General features: G+C 39.3%; 1 protein-coding gene across 1 annotated transcript in view; it reads right to left on the bottom strand.

Moving 5' to 3' along the window:
* LOC134005916 (dachshund homolog 2-like) overlaps window positions 1–15,000 on the bottom strand; it is a 109,665-nt gene that overhangs the window by 43,688 nt on the left and 50,977 nt on the right. Inside the window, exon 2 of the mRNA XM_062444952.1 lies at window positions 3,815–3,930. Coding sequence (XP_062300936.1) covers window positions 3,815–3,930 — 116 coding nt within the window. The remainder of the gene's footprint in view (window positions 1–3,814; window positions 3,931–15,000) is intronic.

Here is a 15,000-nt window from a genome sequence, read left to right as displayed (position 1 = left end):
GAGGGAGTGTAGACGGAGAAAAGAAAGGAAGAAATGAGAGCAAGGTGGCAGGTGAGAAGTTATAAAATGAGAGAGAGGAAGAAAAGGGAAAATCGAGGGAAGAAAGGAGAAAAAGAAAGGAATGAGGAGGGATAGAGAGCAAAGAAGGAGGGGTGGCCAGTGCAGAACAAATTAAAGGAGAAGGAGACGGGGGGGGGAAAAGAGGGATGAAAGGCAGGGAGTGTCGAAGGTGAGATGTTAGAGATGAATGAGCAAGAAGAAAGGGAAGAAGGAAAGAAGGGAGGAAGAAAGAGGAGGAAAAGTGTGGAAGGTGAAATATTAGAAATGGGACGAGAGGGAGGAATGGGAGGAAGGAGAAAGGGAGGGAAGAAAGGAGGAGGTTTGATGGAGGGATAGAGGGAGAAAGAGGAAATAAAAGAAGGAGAGGAAGGAAAAGATGGATAGAAAAGAGGGAACGAAGTGCAGGTGCAGGAAAGAGAGCATAAAAGAGGGAAGAAGATGAGTTAAAGGAGAACAGAGGGAAAAGGAGGAGAGAAAGTTGAGAAAAAAGAAAGAGGAAGAAGAGAAGAAAGAAAAAAGAGAAGGAGGAGAAATATGAAGGAGATAAAGAAGAGAATAAGGCAAGGAATGATAGAAGAAGGAGGAAATAAAGGACAAAAGGGGGAGGAAGAAAGGGTGTAGAAAGAGAGGGAGGGAGATGAGTTGAGAAAGAAGGAGTGAAGAAAAGAGGGAAGGAAATAAGTAGGATAGAGGGATATAAAGAGAGGACACAGAATAAGGAGGGAAGGAAGGAGGAAGGACTGAATGACAGCACAGAACGGAGGGATGAAAAAAGAGGAGGATAAATGGAGAAAGAAATAAAGGAGGGGAGAGAAAAGAGAGAGAATGAGGAGGGGAAGAATGGAAGGAAGGAGGGATGTAGGTGACGAAGGAAGCGATTGCCGAACGCAGAAAATAGGGAGATGAGTCGAGGAAGAAGGAGGGAAGAAAAGATGGAGGCAGGGAGGGAGGGAGGGAGGGAGAGAGGAGGGAGGGATGGACAGATGGAGGAGTGGGACCCCAGAGACGTGTCATTCATCACACCACCATGCAGTCTGCACTCGTTCACCCTCTCTTTTCTCTTTCTCTGCAGGTCTTTTTCTCTTCTTCTTTTTCCCTATATGACACCTTTTCTCTCTCTTCAGTTTATTCATCCTCTACCTCTGTCTATCTCTCTAGTTTTCATCCTTCCTTCCCTCCTTCCACTCGTTTGTTGTCAACCCCTAAACAATCTGTCTTTTCTCTCCTTCCCACCATATTTTTCTCTGCAACTCTCTCTCTCTCACTCTCTTTCTGGCAGGCGTTTTTAGGTTTCATCATCTCCTCTGGCGACATCCCTCCTTTCTTCTCTCCATTTTTCCCCTCTATCTTTCTCTCTCACTTCTTTCTCTCTCTCTCTCTCTCTCTCTCTCTCTCTCTCTCTCTCTTAATTTTCACTTTGTGAGCTTAAAAGAAAAACATCTTTTTTTAAAAAGCTCTTTTGCTGATGGTTGAAAGAGGACGGAGAGATGGATGGAGAGGAGAAGAGTACAGAGGGATGAGTGAGGGAAGGAGGAAAGGAGGGCAGATAAGGTGAAAGAAAAGAAAGCGAGGGAAGGGATGGGAAGATAGAAGAGGAGTGATGAAAACAGGTGAGAAGAAAAAGGAAGGAAGAATGGAATGGAAGTATCTGCATAGAAAAGAACGAGGGATGAGAAGAAGTGGGAGAGATTGAAAAGGTAAGGCATGCAGGATGAAAGGATGCATAAGATTGATGGAAAAGGAGGAGAGTAAAAGAAAATGAGAGGGAAGGAAGGAAAAGGGAAGAGTTTGAATGAGAATTTGATGAGAATTAAAGGTTGAATGAATGAGTGCTGCCAATGTGTCTTAGTGGCCAAAATCGGTACTGCAACGATTATTATTATTATCATAATTAAACCACTATTAAAGGCGCATGTACAAAACTTTTCACAGCACAACTCTGACCTACTTAAAATAATCCATTTTATTATCAAGTTTTAAATCTGACAGGTTCAGTTTTTGTAAAATTTCTCCAGAGCCTAAAAAAAAGCTATACTTAACATCTAAGCTAATATTAAAGTTTAAAGTCTTTTAGGAATGAAGTGATTGGACACGACAATAACAGCTTAAGTAACAACTGCAATGTGACAATTGAAAGCATTTTGACTAGATCCACTCCTTATATCTCATGACTTAAATATATTAACATGTAGAGATGTGCATATGCCTGAAGTCACATGATATTGGTATCCGATCACAGAATAGGTCGTTGATCCAGAAATGAAATAGGGAACATGTCGTTCTCTCATAATGCAGCTTACATTTGGAATAACCAGAAAAAAAGGCTTTAAAATTAGATTTCTTTACCACCACTACTACAGCTGCTCAAAGGCCATATCTCAGACCTTGTTTTAACTGATTGCAATGATTCCTCCCCAATGGTCTTTAGAGGTAAAATAAATAGTTAATAATATTCACGTGTCCGACAAGTCCTCTAGATTAATGCTGTGTTACATTTACCTCAGGAAGTTGGTAGTAGGAGCTGGGAATGACGTCACACCCGAGTTTTAAGTGTTTCAGTTCAAGAAGTCAGATAATCAGTTCTAGCCATTGTTAGCCATTGATAGCCAATGCTAGGTGATTAGATAAAATCGCATTTCGCTGTATTTTGCGCGTACAAACATCTTAGCAACATCCACAAGTTGAAGTTTCACGGTATTGTGTGTACGACTGATTTAATGAGACACATGAAATAAGACAGATAAGTCCTAATAAACAGGATATTAGTACAACTTTCACACTGTTGACGAATAGAGCTACAATCTTGGAGTTTGAGGTTGAAGCTGGTGAGGTTCTTCCGACCTCCCAAGCTGGAAATATTTGACTTCAGAGGCTCCAGTTGCAATTTCGGAGTATTTCCGAGTACAAATGGAATGCACCATTAATGACAGAATATGGTGCTTTTTCTATCTGGTGCCCCCATTTAGCAGGATGACATCATGAGTCTGTTACAAATTACCTTTGAAAAGTAAAATGTTTTATCATCACGTGACAGTGCTTTGGTTAAAGTTTGGTTAGGTTTGGGCACAAAAAAGCCACATGGTTTACGTTAGGAAGACGTCTGGAAACATGAAACAAACCATGTTGAGTCAATGTTTTGTTGACCCATCGACCCAGACCTCCTTCCCTACACCGACTCTGCTGCGCTACAATAACATCACCTGATTTCCTGCTTTGCTCCTGTTGTATAATTACTATGGCTGCAAGAGGCTTTTGTCACTTGAACATAAATATGTCAATTTTAGAGCACTTGCTGACAGGATTGTGTTGCTTCTGTTGACTTATCCTTAAAGAAACCCAACCTGAGTAACAAGGAGAGGGGCAGAAAATTAGGTCAAACTAGATGTCCTTCACCATGCATCCCCAAATTAGGAGCTGAGGACATTCTCCTGCTTCTTAACCTATATAAACCATTCCAAAAGACAGCCGGTTTATCTGAAAAGTGCATCACGTTGTCTTGCTCACGAAAAGTTGACATTTTGATAAATGACAGGATAGCAGCACTGTGTAGCCTATTAATATGTGCTGCCCCATTTAGATAAACTAGTGAATCAATGAATCCATGCAGAGAATGAAAAGAAGGAGTTGAAAGAAAACTGACTAAAAGAGAAATTACTTGGCTTTCACACATTTTCACCATCTCTCTCTTTCTCTCTCTCTCTCTCTCTCTCTCTCTTTCTCTTTCTCTTTCTCTTTCTCTCTTTCTCTCTCTTACCAGTGTGTGACAGCAGGTTGGGGGACAGCAGGCCGGGGAGGCCCGGGTGCAGCAGCCTGGGGCTTTCCTGGAGCCCTGCACCAGCACAACGCTTCGGAGGACGGCCCGGACGAGAGCTGCAGGGGGAGAAAGAAAAAGGAAACGAGATTAATTACTGTGACACAGAAATACGTGTCAGCTGCACTCGTTTTCATTTCCATGCTGTATTTAATGTATCTCAATGTATATTTATCATGTTTTATATCATTCAAATGAGTTAATTTGTTATGTTAATTGTTTACTTTTAATTGTGCATTTACACTCCTGGGTAGGTCTGAAGTATTAATATCTATTATGTAGTTTACAGGCTAAAGACTGTAAGCGAGACTTCTGGGTAGACATTAGGCAGCACAAGTATAACAACTTTTAAAAAGGGAGCAGGAGCATTTTGGACATGTGCATGACTTTTTTAACTTTTAGTTAACCAATTTCTCATTTTTAACCCTTTATATACCGTTCAAGGTCTAATTTGACCCAGTTTTACATTTGAGAGACGAAAACACACCTTCAAAACTTTTCTTTTAGCCAGAAATGTGATGACTTTTCCATAAAGTGACCCAGAATACACTACAATGGAAATATTTCAACTTTTTAAAAACATTTTAGTGCAGCTGATACACATTTTAATTGAGTTTGACCCACATTTATTTAAAAAAAATCCCAAACCAACATTCAAAAATACACCTTTAATATAATACATTGAAATAATTGTGTTCTCCTGTGCTATGTAACATTGGACCGATATATAGTGTGAGTGTAAATGTTTTTTCTCCATCAACAAAAACCCTGAAAACTAAAGAATGAACTCTCTCTGCACTCTGAAAGCGTCATGAAAGATTAATTACCAATTTATTCATGACTGATGAGGTATTCATGAATGATTTGTGGTTCAGAAATGATATATAGAGACTAATTATGAAGGGAATATTGTGAAATGCCAGAATGTGAACAGTATGTAAGGGTTAAGATGTAAACAAAAAACACGACAAATTCCCTAAGTGATGTTTTTGAACTGTAAACTCCAAACTTCCTGACGGAGAACGTATAAAACTGGCCAAATATAAACATTTTTAAACATGTAAACAGATTAAATATCATCCGGACATACATCTGGCAGACAGGTGCGCAGGAAATGGAGTCATGTTGATTTTTTATGTATGCATATCTCAAATCTTGAAGGTGTAATTGCCTTACATGTTTGTGATTTGACTGACTTTTCTTTTTTTTTCATTTTGTATTTCAAGTTTATTGCATTTACTTAAAGATCCCCTCCAGACATGGAGGAGATCCTTTAAGACTGCTTTGGCTAATAATTTGTATCTGACTTGGTTTTCCCACAAAAAAAAAAACTCCACTCGACTCGTAAAAGTTTCTTAGAAGGACATGCTGCATGTTCAAAAGAGGCTTCAGGTCCCCACATTGCAGTGTAACTGTGATACAATAAATGATGCTCGTAGGTACTTTAAACTTTAGTAGTAACTTTAAACTTTAAGGTGAAAACAAACTCTTTACACACATCATTCTGCAAAGAGAAGCTCAAACATCCAACTGAAAAAACATATTTTTGAGTGAAGGTGGACTTTATAAAAACAAAAAAAAGGCTGATATATTATAAAAAGGAGTCAATGTACTACTCGATTAACTGAGAAACAGCTGATACCAATAACAGTATTTACCCATTGTTCCAAATTAGTAGGATTTTGGACTTTTCTGATAACGTATGATTATCATAGTTTAGTTTATTTCAGTCATTAAACTCAAATACACATGTATAAATAAAGTAAATAATCAAGGGTCCTTGTTTTCTTCATCTCCTTTAGAAATGGTGACAAACCAAAAAGAAAAAGAAATAAATAAATAAAGCAGTTTCCGACCGGAAAGGTTAAGGCTGAAGCATTTGCTTATAACACCGACCCATTTCTAGTCTTTCAAATACAACATACACTAAACATTTATAATAAAAGTCATAGTAAAGTATCATTAAAGTGTGCTGAACTTAAAGTGAATTAAAGTTTTTACTTTTGCTGAAGTTTTCTTAAATCACCTGCTGCTAGTTTTCTTCTTTCGTTTCTTTAAATTTCATACTTAAAGCTTGTTTTTCGGTCTATTATCCTCCGATGGCTCAGAAATGAAAACTGTCTGGCTGCACCGTTGGTTTGAGTATCACTTCGGCAGTCAAAGCTGACAGCTGGATGTTCCAGCAGAGACAGCAGGTCGCTCGGACGTAATCGAATCACAAACTGACAACACACAGCGCACAGTCGCTTCGGAGTACTTTCACTGGCCGCCATACTGGAGGAAAGAGAGTGAAATTAAAGCCTGATTGGCTGATTTCAAGACAGTCCAACAATCAGGAGGCTGAAATCTGATTGGCTTGTGCAGAGGGTCGTTTTTATAGTCGGTGTCTCTGGGTAAATGACGTGACGAGCATGAAACCGTCTTTACTCTGTGACATTTTCACACCTCCAAGTACTAAAACCAGCAGGAACAGCAGGAGTTGCCACATCTTAAAATATCCCCCACTTTAAAAACAGACAGAGCTCGATATTTATCACTTTGTTCAGCTTGGACATGAGAAGAATACTGATGCAAGACATGGAAACACGTGTTTATGATGCATTTAATGGATCATCATGATAGTCAAATGCAGTAAAACAAAGATAACACTAGTAATAATAGTCTGAATGTCCAGATATTTCCAGTAACAGGCTGTACTGGTTGTTTTCGAGCTGTACATGCTGTATTATTCTCAGTAAAAGGCCTCTAACATCCTGGGTTGCAGCTACCATTAATGGCACTGAGATCAGAGTCATTTTCCTGGAAATTTGAGGGGCTTTAGCAACCTAGTGGGAGCTTACATTCAATTATAAATGTGCACTTGTTTGGTATTTTTAAGGCTGATTCCAGTATTCTTAAACTAAACATAGGACAAATATAATAATGATTCAGTATTTCTCCACCAGAGTTTCATCCATACCATTCACAAATTACATCCTATGAAGTTCCTATTTGGAGTGAAGCGAACATATAAGGAGAATCATTGAGAAATATAATTGAATAACTAACTCAATAAATACAATATGAAATCATTACATATTTACATTTCAATCTTTAGGTGTTGATAGGTTGAATCTCCCCTAATGACCTTTAAGATGTCTTAAATCTTGGCTCCAGTCCTGCTAAAAACTCCTTGTTTTATTCCTTTCTTAGTCTCTAATACTAACAATCAGTACAATATATATTCGTATGTATGTATCGTGTATATGTGCAGATTTTTAGGAAGTTGCCAAAGGATGAGTTTAAAATGTAACTGCATTGATAAGTCGATTAATTGCCAACTATTTTGATGGATTTTTATAGGGGAAAAAGTACAAATTCTCTGATCCCAGCTTCTCAAATGTGATTGGTTTCTAGTTTCTTTAGTCTTGTATGAAAATCGTTGGGTTGTCGACTGTTGGTCAGGACAAAAAAAGAGACATTTTAGGTTAGTTTTTAATTATGTCAATCAGCCTAGATTAAAATATCCAATGGGGCTTTGACCGAGGCTAAAGACGCTAACAACATGAGATGTAAAACATCATCTCCCACAAACACAAGCCCAATAAAACATGTTCTACATTTGTAAGTGAGCCTGAATACACATCTACAACACACACAAACATACGTATCTCTCTCTCTCTCTATCGCTCTCTCTCTCTCTCTATTTCTGTCACACATGCACAAATACATAACCTACTGTATTATGCATGTGCACGTAGGCATAAATAATCACTCAAACACAAGAATACAGTAACTGCACACTAAACATAAAAGGTACACACACACACATTCACTCAGGAGGTGCGCATGCAGGCCAACTCTCTGCAGGGTGGCTAAGTAACAGATGGCCGTCCAAAGTCATTTACACCTAGAGTGAGAGAGAGAGAGAGCGAGAGAGAGAGAGAGAGAGAGAGAGAGAGAGAGAGAGAGAGAGAGAGAGAGAGAGAGAGAAAGAGAGAAAGTGGACCAAAAGCTAAAAGCTGTACAAGACGAGTGAGATTGGAAAAGAATAGAATAGAAAAGAAAATAGAATAGAAGGCCAAGGTCTATTATTAGCATTATTATCACCATAAAATGTATCTTTATTGGATTTAACACCCCAGCTACCCGAAATAGTGTTACGTTAGCCGAAATCTATAGTGCTGTGTACGTAATATTGTAATACAAAAGTAACGCTGTTTCTTTAATTTCAGATCTTCTTCATGGATCGTCTGCTGTAGCTTTAGCCTTAATGTATAGCATGATATCACATGTAGCCATTAGGTGCATATTTAAGACTTTTTTTTTTTTAGAAAGAGAAGCATTAAAGGGCACTCATCATGCTTTTTTGTGGTTTTCTATCATTTATATACTTGTATGATGTTGGATGCCCATGTTAAACATACATACACAAAAGTCAGGTCTGCTTTGAACATTGTTTTCTACTTTGCAGATGTGCCAATGTACGTTTTTTGCATGTTCTTTGCATTGCTCACTCGCATTTTTCAGATTGGTTTTTGACTCAAATATGTACCGATGTATTTGAGAAGTTGACATTTTGGGTAAAGAACAATAAAAAGTAGCTGCAGCTTCCTAAAGCTAACCAATCAGAACAGAGTGGGTTCAGTGGGAGAAAGCTCTTAAAGAGACAGAAGCTAAAAACGGCCTGTTGGAGACAGAGGCTGAACTGAGGGATTTCGTAAAGGGTTCGTATAAGATACGTTTTTTTGAACTGTAAATCATGCCGAACAAAAACATTAAAACCAGTTTGATATTAAGCCATAAACTGGACTGGTAATACCTAACTTTACCACTAGGTGACTCAGCGACAGTGGAAAATAATGGGGGACCGTGAATAAGAGTGTAGCGGCTCCACAGTTTGACAGCTGATTGAAACATTGTGTTTTTATTTCTCACAACAACCATTTAGTTTAACTTTTCATCTTGTGTTAGGGTGCTGTGTGTAGCAGGGGTGTTTCTGGTTCAACAGCTGAAAAAAAACCGCTCCTAAATCAGATTTATCTGGGTTATCGGTGAAATCTGCGCCGTTAGCCTGGGTCAGTCTACCTCCTCTAGCTCGTTGGCATCCAGCAGGATGGACAGCAGCAACCGGCCGTGTCAGTGTCAAAGCCTCCACATGAGACACTTAGACATCTCATAATGATAAATGCCAGTTTAGTCAGTTCATATAAAATCTAATCGAAATTCCAGTAAAGGCCCAGTTTAAAAATATAGACCTGTAAATGCGCATGATACATCCCCCCCTTTAATCACTTATCCAATAACACTAATACAGAATAGAGTGGATGCTGAGGTTTTCAGGAACATGTGAGTATGTCGGTCAGATCCCACTGGGAGTGGTAGGAAGAGGAGGGAGAGAGAGAGGGAGAGAGAGAGAGAGAGGGAGAGAGTGTGTAAAAAGATGTGGAGAGAAAATGTCTGAAAATGTTTTGGGGTGTGATCCTGTACGTGAGAAAAAGACACACACGCCTACACACACACACACACACACACACACACACACACACACACACACACACACACACACTACAAGAGAGAGAAGCAGAGGAGCATGAAGAAAGGGAAAACATGAACCTTCACTTTTCCTCTGAACTCTGCTTCACCTCTCTTTCTCTTTGAACCACACATACACTCATACAATCAACACACTATTCTCTCACTCTTTAACACACACACACACACACACACACACACACACACACACACACATACACACACACACACACACACACAGAGAAAGAGACATGCGCACACACACAGGTGTTTGCATTCAGACCTTAAAGCCTTTCCATCAACAAAAGTCCTGCTACCTTTCAACTTCCACACATACACAATGGATGCATGTTACAGTACCAGGTGTGTGTGTATATGTGTGTGTTCATCTGCATCCAGCCATGTATAAGCAACATTAAGGTGTGTACGTGTATCCACGTGAATCCATGCCGTGTGTGCGCGTGTGTGTGTGTGTGTGTGCAAAGGACACATGATATCGCCTTCTCATTAGCCTTACAGTTCTTTGTTCAGAGTAATGACTGCAGTGTGTGTGTGTGTGTGTGTGTGTGTGTGTGTGAGTGAGAGAGAGACTGAGTGTGTGTGTGTGTGTGTGTGTGTGTGAGTGTGTGAGTGTGTGTCCCGTAGGGTTGCCATATGTTGGGCATTAATCCTCGTCAACGGTCCACTCTCCTTACTGCACCGAGCACAGGAACAAAGAGCAGGTCACGCACACACACACACACACACACACACACACACACACACACACACATCAAACACACATGATGAACGTAGAAGCTTTTACATACAAAAAAGAGGAAAGTACATTTACTCTTACACATGCTACACACACACACACACACACACACACATTTACTTAGGTCACTTTTGGGGACATTACATAGACTTTCATTCACTTCCTGGAGACTTACACCAACTATAAAACTACTTGACTCACCCTAACTTTAACAACTGACCCCAAAAATTAGCGTTTTCCCAATTGGGGACACGGCTTTTGTCCCTTATTGGACAAGCTGTCCCCAATTAACTGGTCTTTAGTCTGAAATGTGTCCCTGAATGTTAGATAAGTCAGACCCTCGTATACACACACACACAAGCACACACACACACACACACACACACACACGAGCACAGCCTGTCCACTGACCTACATTCATTTTTTAACCCTTAACCTTGACTTGCATTCAAACCCTTTAAATAGAAACAAATCTGTTTGTCCTTCTCCGGCTTTCATCGCTTCACCTGAACACATTCGTCTAAAGTGAAACCATTACAGGACAGGTTGGCCACTGACCTCTGACCTTATACGATGAAGCCACATTCAGACTGTCACAAGCAAAGCAAGCAGAGACAACAGCGTCACTTCTTGTCGGATCTGGTCGGAAAATCAGATTCCAGCTCCTCCTTGATGAGATTTAGTTTTAAAGTAAAACAATTCATTAGATGTAGGACTGTTTTCATTAGCGATTAATATACTGATTATTTCTCAACTAAAGAAATTCATAAATTGGCCTTTAAGATGTCTAAAAACTGTGAAAATGTCTGCAACACTCTCTTATAGCTCCTGGTGATGCATGTGGTGTCAAATTGCCTGTTTTAGTCAACCAACTGTCAAAAAAATTGCAAACATTATGAATTTACTATCACACATCATCAATAATAGCAGCAAATCTCAGAAAATGTTTGACATTTTTCTACTTTAAAATAGTCTGATGGTGCTGACACACTAGTGTAAAGGTGGCCTGAGTGCTTCTGATTGTCAGTCTGAATTAAGGACGGGCATTTCGAGCTAAATTACTATTTGATATTCACTGGGAATTATTCAACCAGTCTTCGAAGATTCCCAAGACCTCCTCGGAAAGAGAGAGAGAGAGAGAGAGACCCATTCACAACTCTACCTTCTTATTTCTAAGTCATGTTCTTTATTGAAACAATGCTTGTCTAAATGAGCTTTTAAATGACTTTGCATACTTGTTTTAGACTTGTGATGTGCTAGTTTTACCCGGCAGAGTTTGCACTGCACCACATTTTCGTTTCACACAGACCTTTTTTGACGGCTGTGGTCGTCTTTGCACGTTTCTCCTGATTGCCTAGAAGCATGGAGCCCATCTCATGGCACATGCTTTACTGCTTACTTGCAGAAAAAAGCTAAACTGAACATGCCACCCATGTCAAACAAAGTAAAAACAAGGGAACATGCAATGCCACGTCCACACCCCTACAAACCCAAACCACCATCTCCGCCATATATCTGCCAGCTTACATTCGCTCCCTGCGACTGTTGACTTTTATGGCTTTTATTTTGTAGAGCACAATGAGCTAGACTTGTGTGTGTGACATTTCAAAACAATCAGACTTAAGGTGTGAGCGACATGGCCTTTCCAAAAAATGCATTTCTTGTGCCTTAATTAAAAGCGCCACCATTTGGCCGATTGGGCTCATATTTCTTAGGAAGCACATGAACATCATTTCCCCGTTATTGGGGCCAAGTTTCACGGTTTTAGCTCATTCCAGTTTACAGAGTCGCATAAACTGTTGATGCCATTTGAAAATTTGAAAATCACGACCTAGAGTAAACGGGGCCAAGTCCACTCCCCTAAAACCCACACCACCACCACCACCATCTCTAATCATCCATCTCTGCTAACACTGGACGTTTGTATTAAAAATGATGCAGGATGTTAAAAACTGTGCGGACTATCAGTCAAAATTAGAGCTTAATGGTGGGGTTGAAATCAATATTAAGACATTAATAAGAACATTTTTCAATATGTATATCACACAAAGTGAAATTAACTGCTGCGCTCCACTGTTATAAAGTACAAGACAACATGACCTCAAATGTGTAACACAAAAACTCTCATAAAGACACAATTTCTATTCTATTTTATATTATATTATGTTTTTTATTACACATTTTATAACCTTTTTTAGTTGAATTGTATGTAGATGTCTTCACACAGCTGCTGTAACACCTAGAAATCCCCCCACAGGGATCAATAAAGTCTGATCTTATCTTGATTGATCTATGATTCCACGGTAAAATACATCAATAAAATAAAACGTAACAAAATAAAATTAAGATAAATAAATAAATCTCACAAAGTAAATGATAGCACAGACAGCTTCTTCTTCCCGTTTTGTGGCGTAAATCAAAATCTGACTCAGTGGTTCACGAAAAGGAAACTGTAACGCAGAGAGAGCTTTAAGAACAATCTGCTGTTGTTTGTTTATATTAATTATAATAATGTGTCGTAATTACCGATGTAAGGAATTTATCGATGTTAATTAAAATGAGACGCACGGCGGCTTTTCCAAATGTTTGCTGCTGTGTTGTATTTTTGTTATTTGATGACCTTTTAATTGGCCGAGAACACAAAAACATGCCACGAATGGAAAACATAAAGCTGACATTTCACGCACACACACAGACACGCACGCGCACACACACACACACACACACACACACACACACACATACAAGAGAGAGAGACCCAATGATCTGATGAGCCACCTTGAAGTAAGTCTTCCCACTTTGACACACACGCACCCTCGCCTGTCCTCCCAAATGGCCGTTTCTATGGCAACGGAGCCTTGATCAATACTCCGTCATTGGCTCTGATGGCCGGTCAGGGTCGGTCACACACATATACACACACACACACACACACACACACACACACACACAAACAGGCATGGCGGTGAATAAGCACGGACTCGCTAACACGTTTGACAGATTGATTTAGCTCTGAACGTGCAGAGGTCACACACACACACACACACACACACACATTAAAACTGTCACACACACACACACACACACACACACACACCGCGTAGTTTATCAAAGCCTGGCGCGGTCAATACGTGGGGTAGAGAGACGGGTCAACCCTCTTTAGCTGAAATCTTTCATCTTTCTCTCCCTCCTTTCTTTTTATCTCTCCATCAGCCGCTGATCCATTTCTCCTGCTTTTGTTTTTCGTTGTTGTTGTTGTTGTTGTTTTTCTTCCTCCTCTACTCTATTTTTGGGGGGGGGATTTCTGTTTCAACTCTCCGTCATCTTGAGATTCATACTCGTCTCTGTTCTTTGGTTTTCCTCTTCATATTTGGTCCCTTTCCATCATTCTACCTCTTTTCTAGGCTGGAGAGTGTTTGTGGTTTTTTGTATATTTTTGGCGCCCAGACGGCCGTCGTATTGACTTGTTTCTAACTTTTTATTTTTCAGTTTTCACATTTTTACATTATACATTTTCCTCCTTTGTTCGTAAGACTTTTACAGTTATTTATTGATTATTTATTCATATATATATGTCTTTTGTTGTGTGATCAATTATTCATTGCAACAATAAAGACATACCATTTCAACCACAGAAACAAACAGACCTGGAGAGAGGTATAACAAACGTAAAACAGGAAGTAGATGTACATAAACAAGCACCAGGGCTGCAGCTAGCCATTAATTTCACTGCTGTTGAACCTGTCGATTATTCTCCTGATGAATCGATCGGTTGTTTGAGCCATAAAATGTCAGAAAATGATGAAAAGTGTCGATAAATGTTTCTCAAAGGCCAAGATGACATCATCAAATGTCTTGTTTTTGGTCCACAACCCAAAGATAATCAGTCATAGAGGAGTAAAGAAACCAGAAAATATTCACACTGGAGCATTTGAAAGCATGTCTGCAACCAATGAATCAATGATCAAAATGGGTGAATTACAACTTAAAGTAATTGACACCTAATCCATTAATCGACTGATCGTTGCAGCTCTGAACAAAACAAAAGGGACATGAAGAGGACAAATGCATTCACATCACTTATGGCTCATTTACACTCACCGAGCACTTTATTAGGAACACCTGTGTAATCTAATGCAATCCATTACACCACAACCATCACCCAATACCACCTTAATAATAAACATAAAGTAGAATTATCACCTTCATGACTATGTTAACAAAAACTGAAAACATATAAGCTTCTTAATAGTAGAGCTGTTGTATTAATGTGTTTTTTCATTTATATTAATTTATAATCTACTGTCTCAGTGCACTTTATACAATTAACTTTACTGTTAAACTATCACACTTACATTACATATCTTTGTCACAAGTGTTTGATATTCACATTTGAGGGATCGCTGCAAAAAATGTATTTATAGTCATAAGATTATTGGCCGATATATCAATAATGCAATCGTTTTACTCCCTATTATCAGCATCTGCCCCAAGAACATCCAGTACTGGGTCGGGCCCTTATACATAAAGTACATGGATACATCAGGAATAAACACTTCTTATACAATAACCTAAAAATAACATCAGAACGATCATTTATACAGTTTGAAGGAGTAACTCTGGCCAGCATGTCACGTTTTCTGGTTTTGTAGCTTTTAATCTTACTCTGGTATTTTTTTTAAGTTTTTGGTTCAGAATAGAAACAACTTTATTGTCCACCGATGTGGGCGGACTCTTAGTCTGCACCACCTCCTCCGCCGTCTCTCTCTCTGTCTGTTTCCTGTCTCCCAATATCTCTCGCCCCATCATAAATCCTGTCACAGATATACGTCCTCGTCCTTTGTGTGTGTGTGTGTGT

The sequence above is a fragment of the Scomber scombrus genome, chromosome 23 (genome assembly GCF_963691925.1).
Source record: "Scomber scombrus chromosome 23, fScoSco1.1, whole genome shotgun sequence".
NCBI classification, from domain to species: Eukaryota; Metazoa; Chordata; class Actinopteri; order Scombriformes; family Scombridae; genus Scomber; species Scomber scombrus.
Note: the sequence above shows the minus strand (reverse complement) of the source record. Positions and strands in the feature narration are given on the sequence as shown.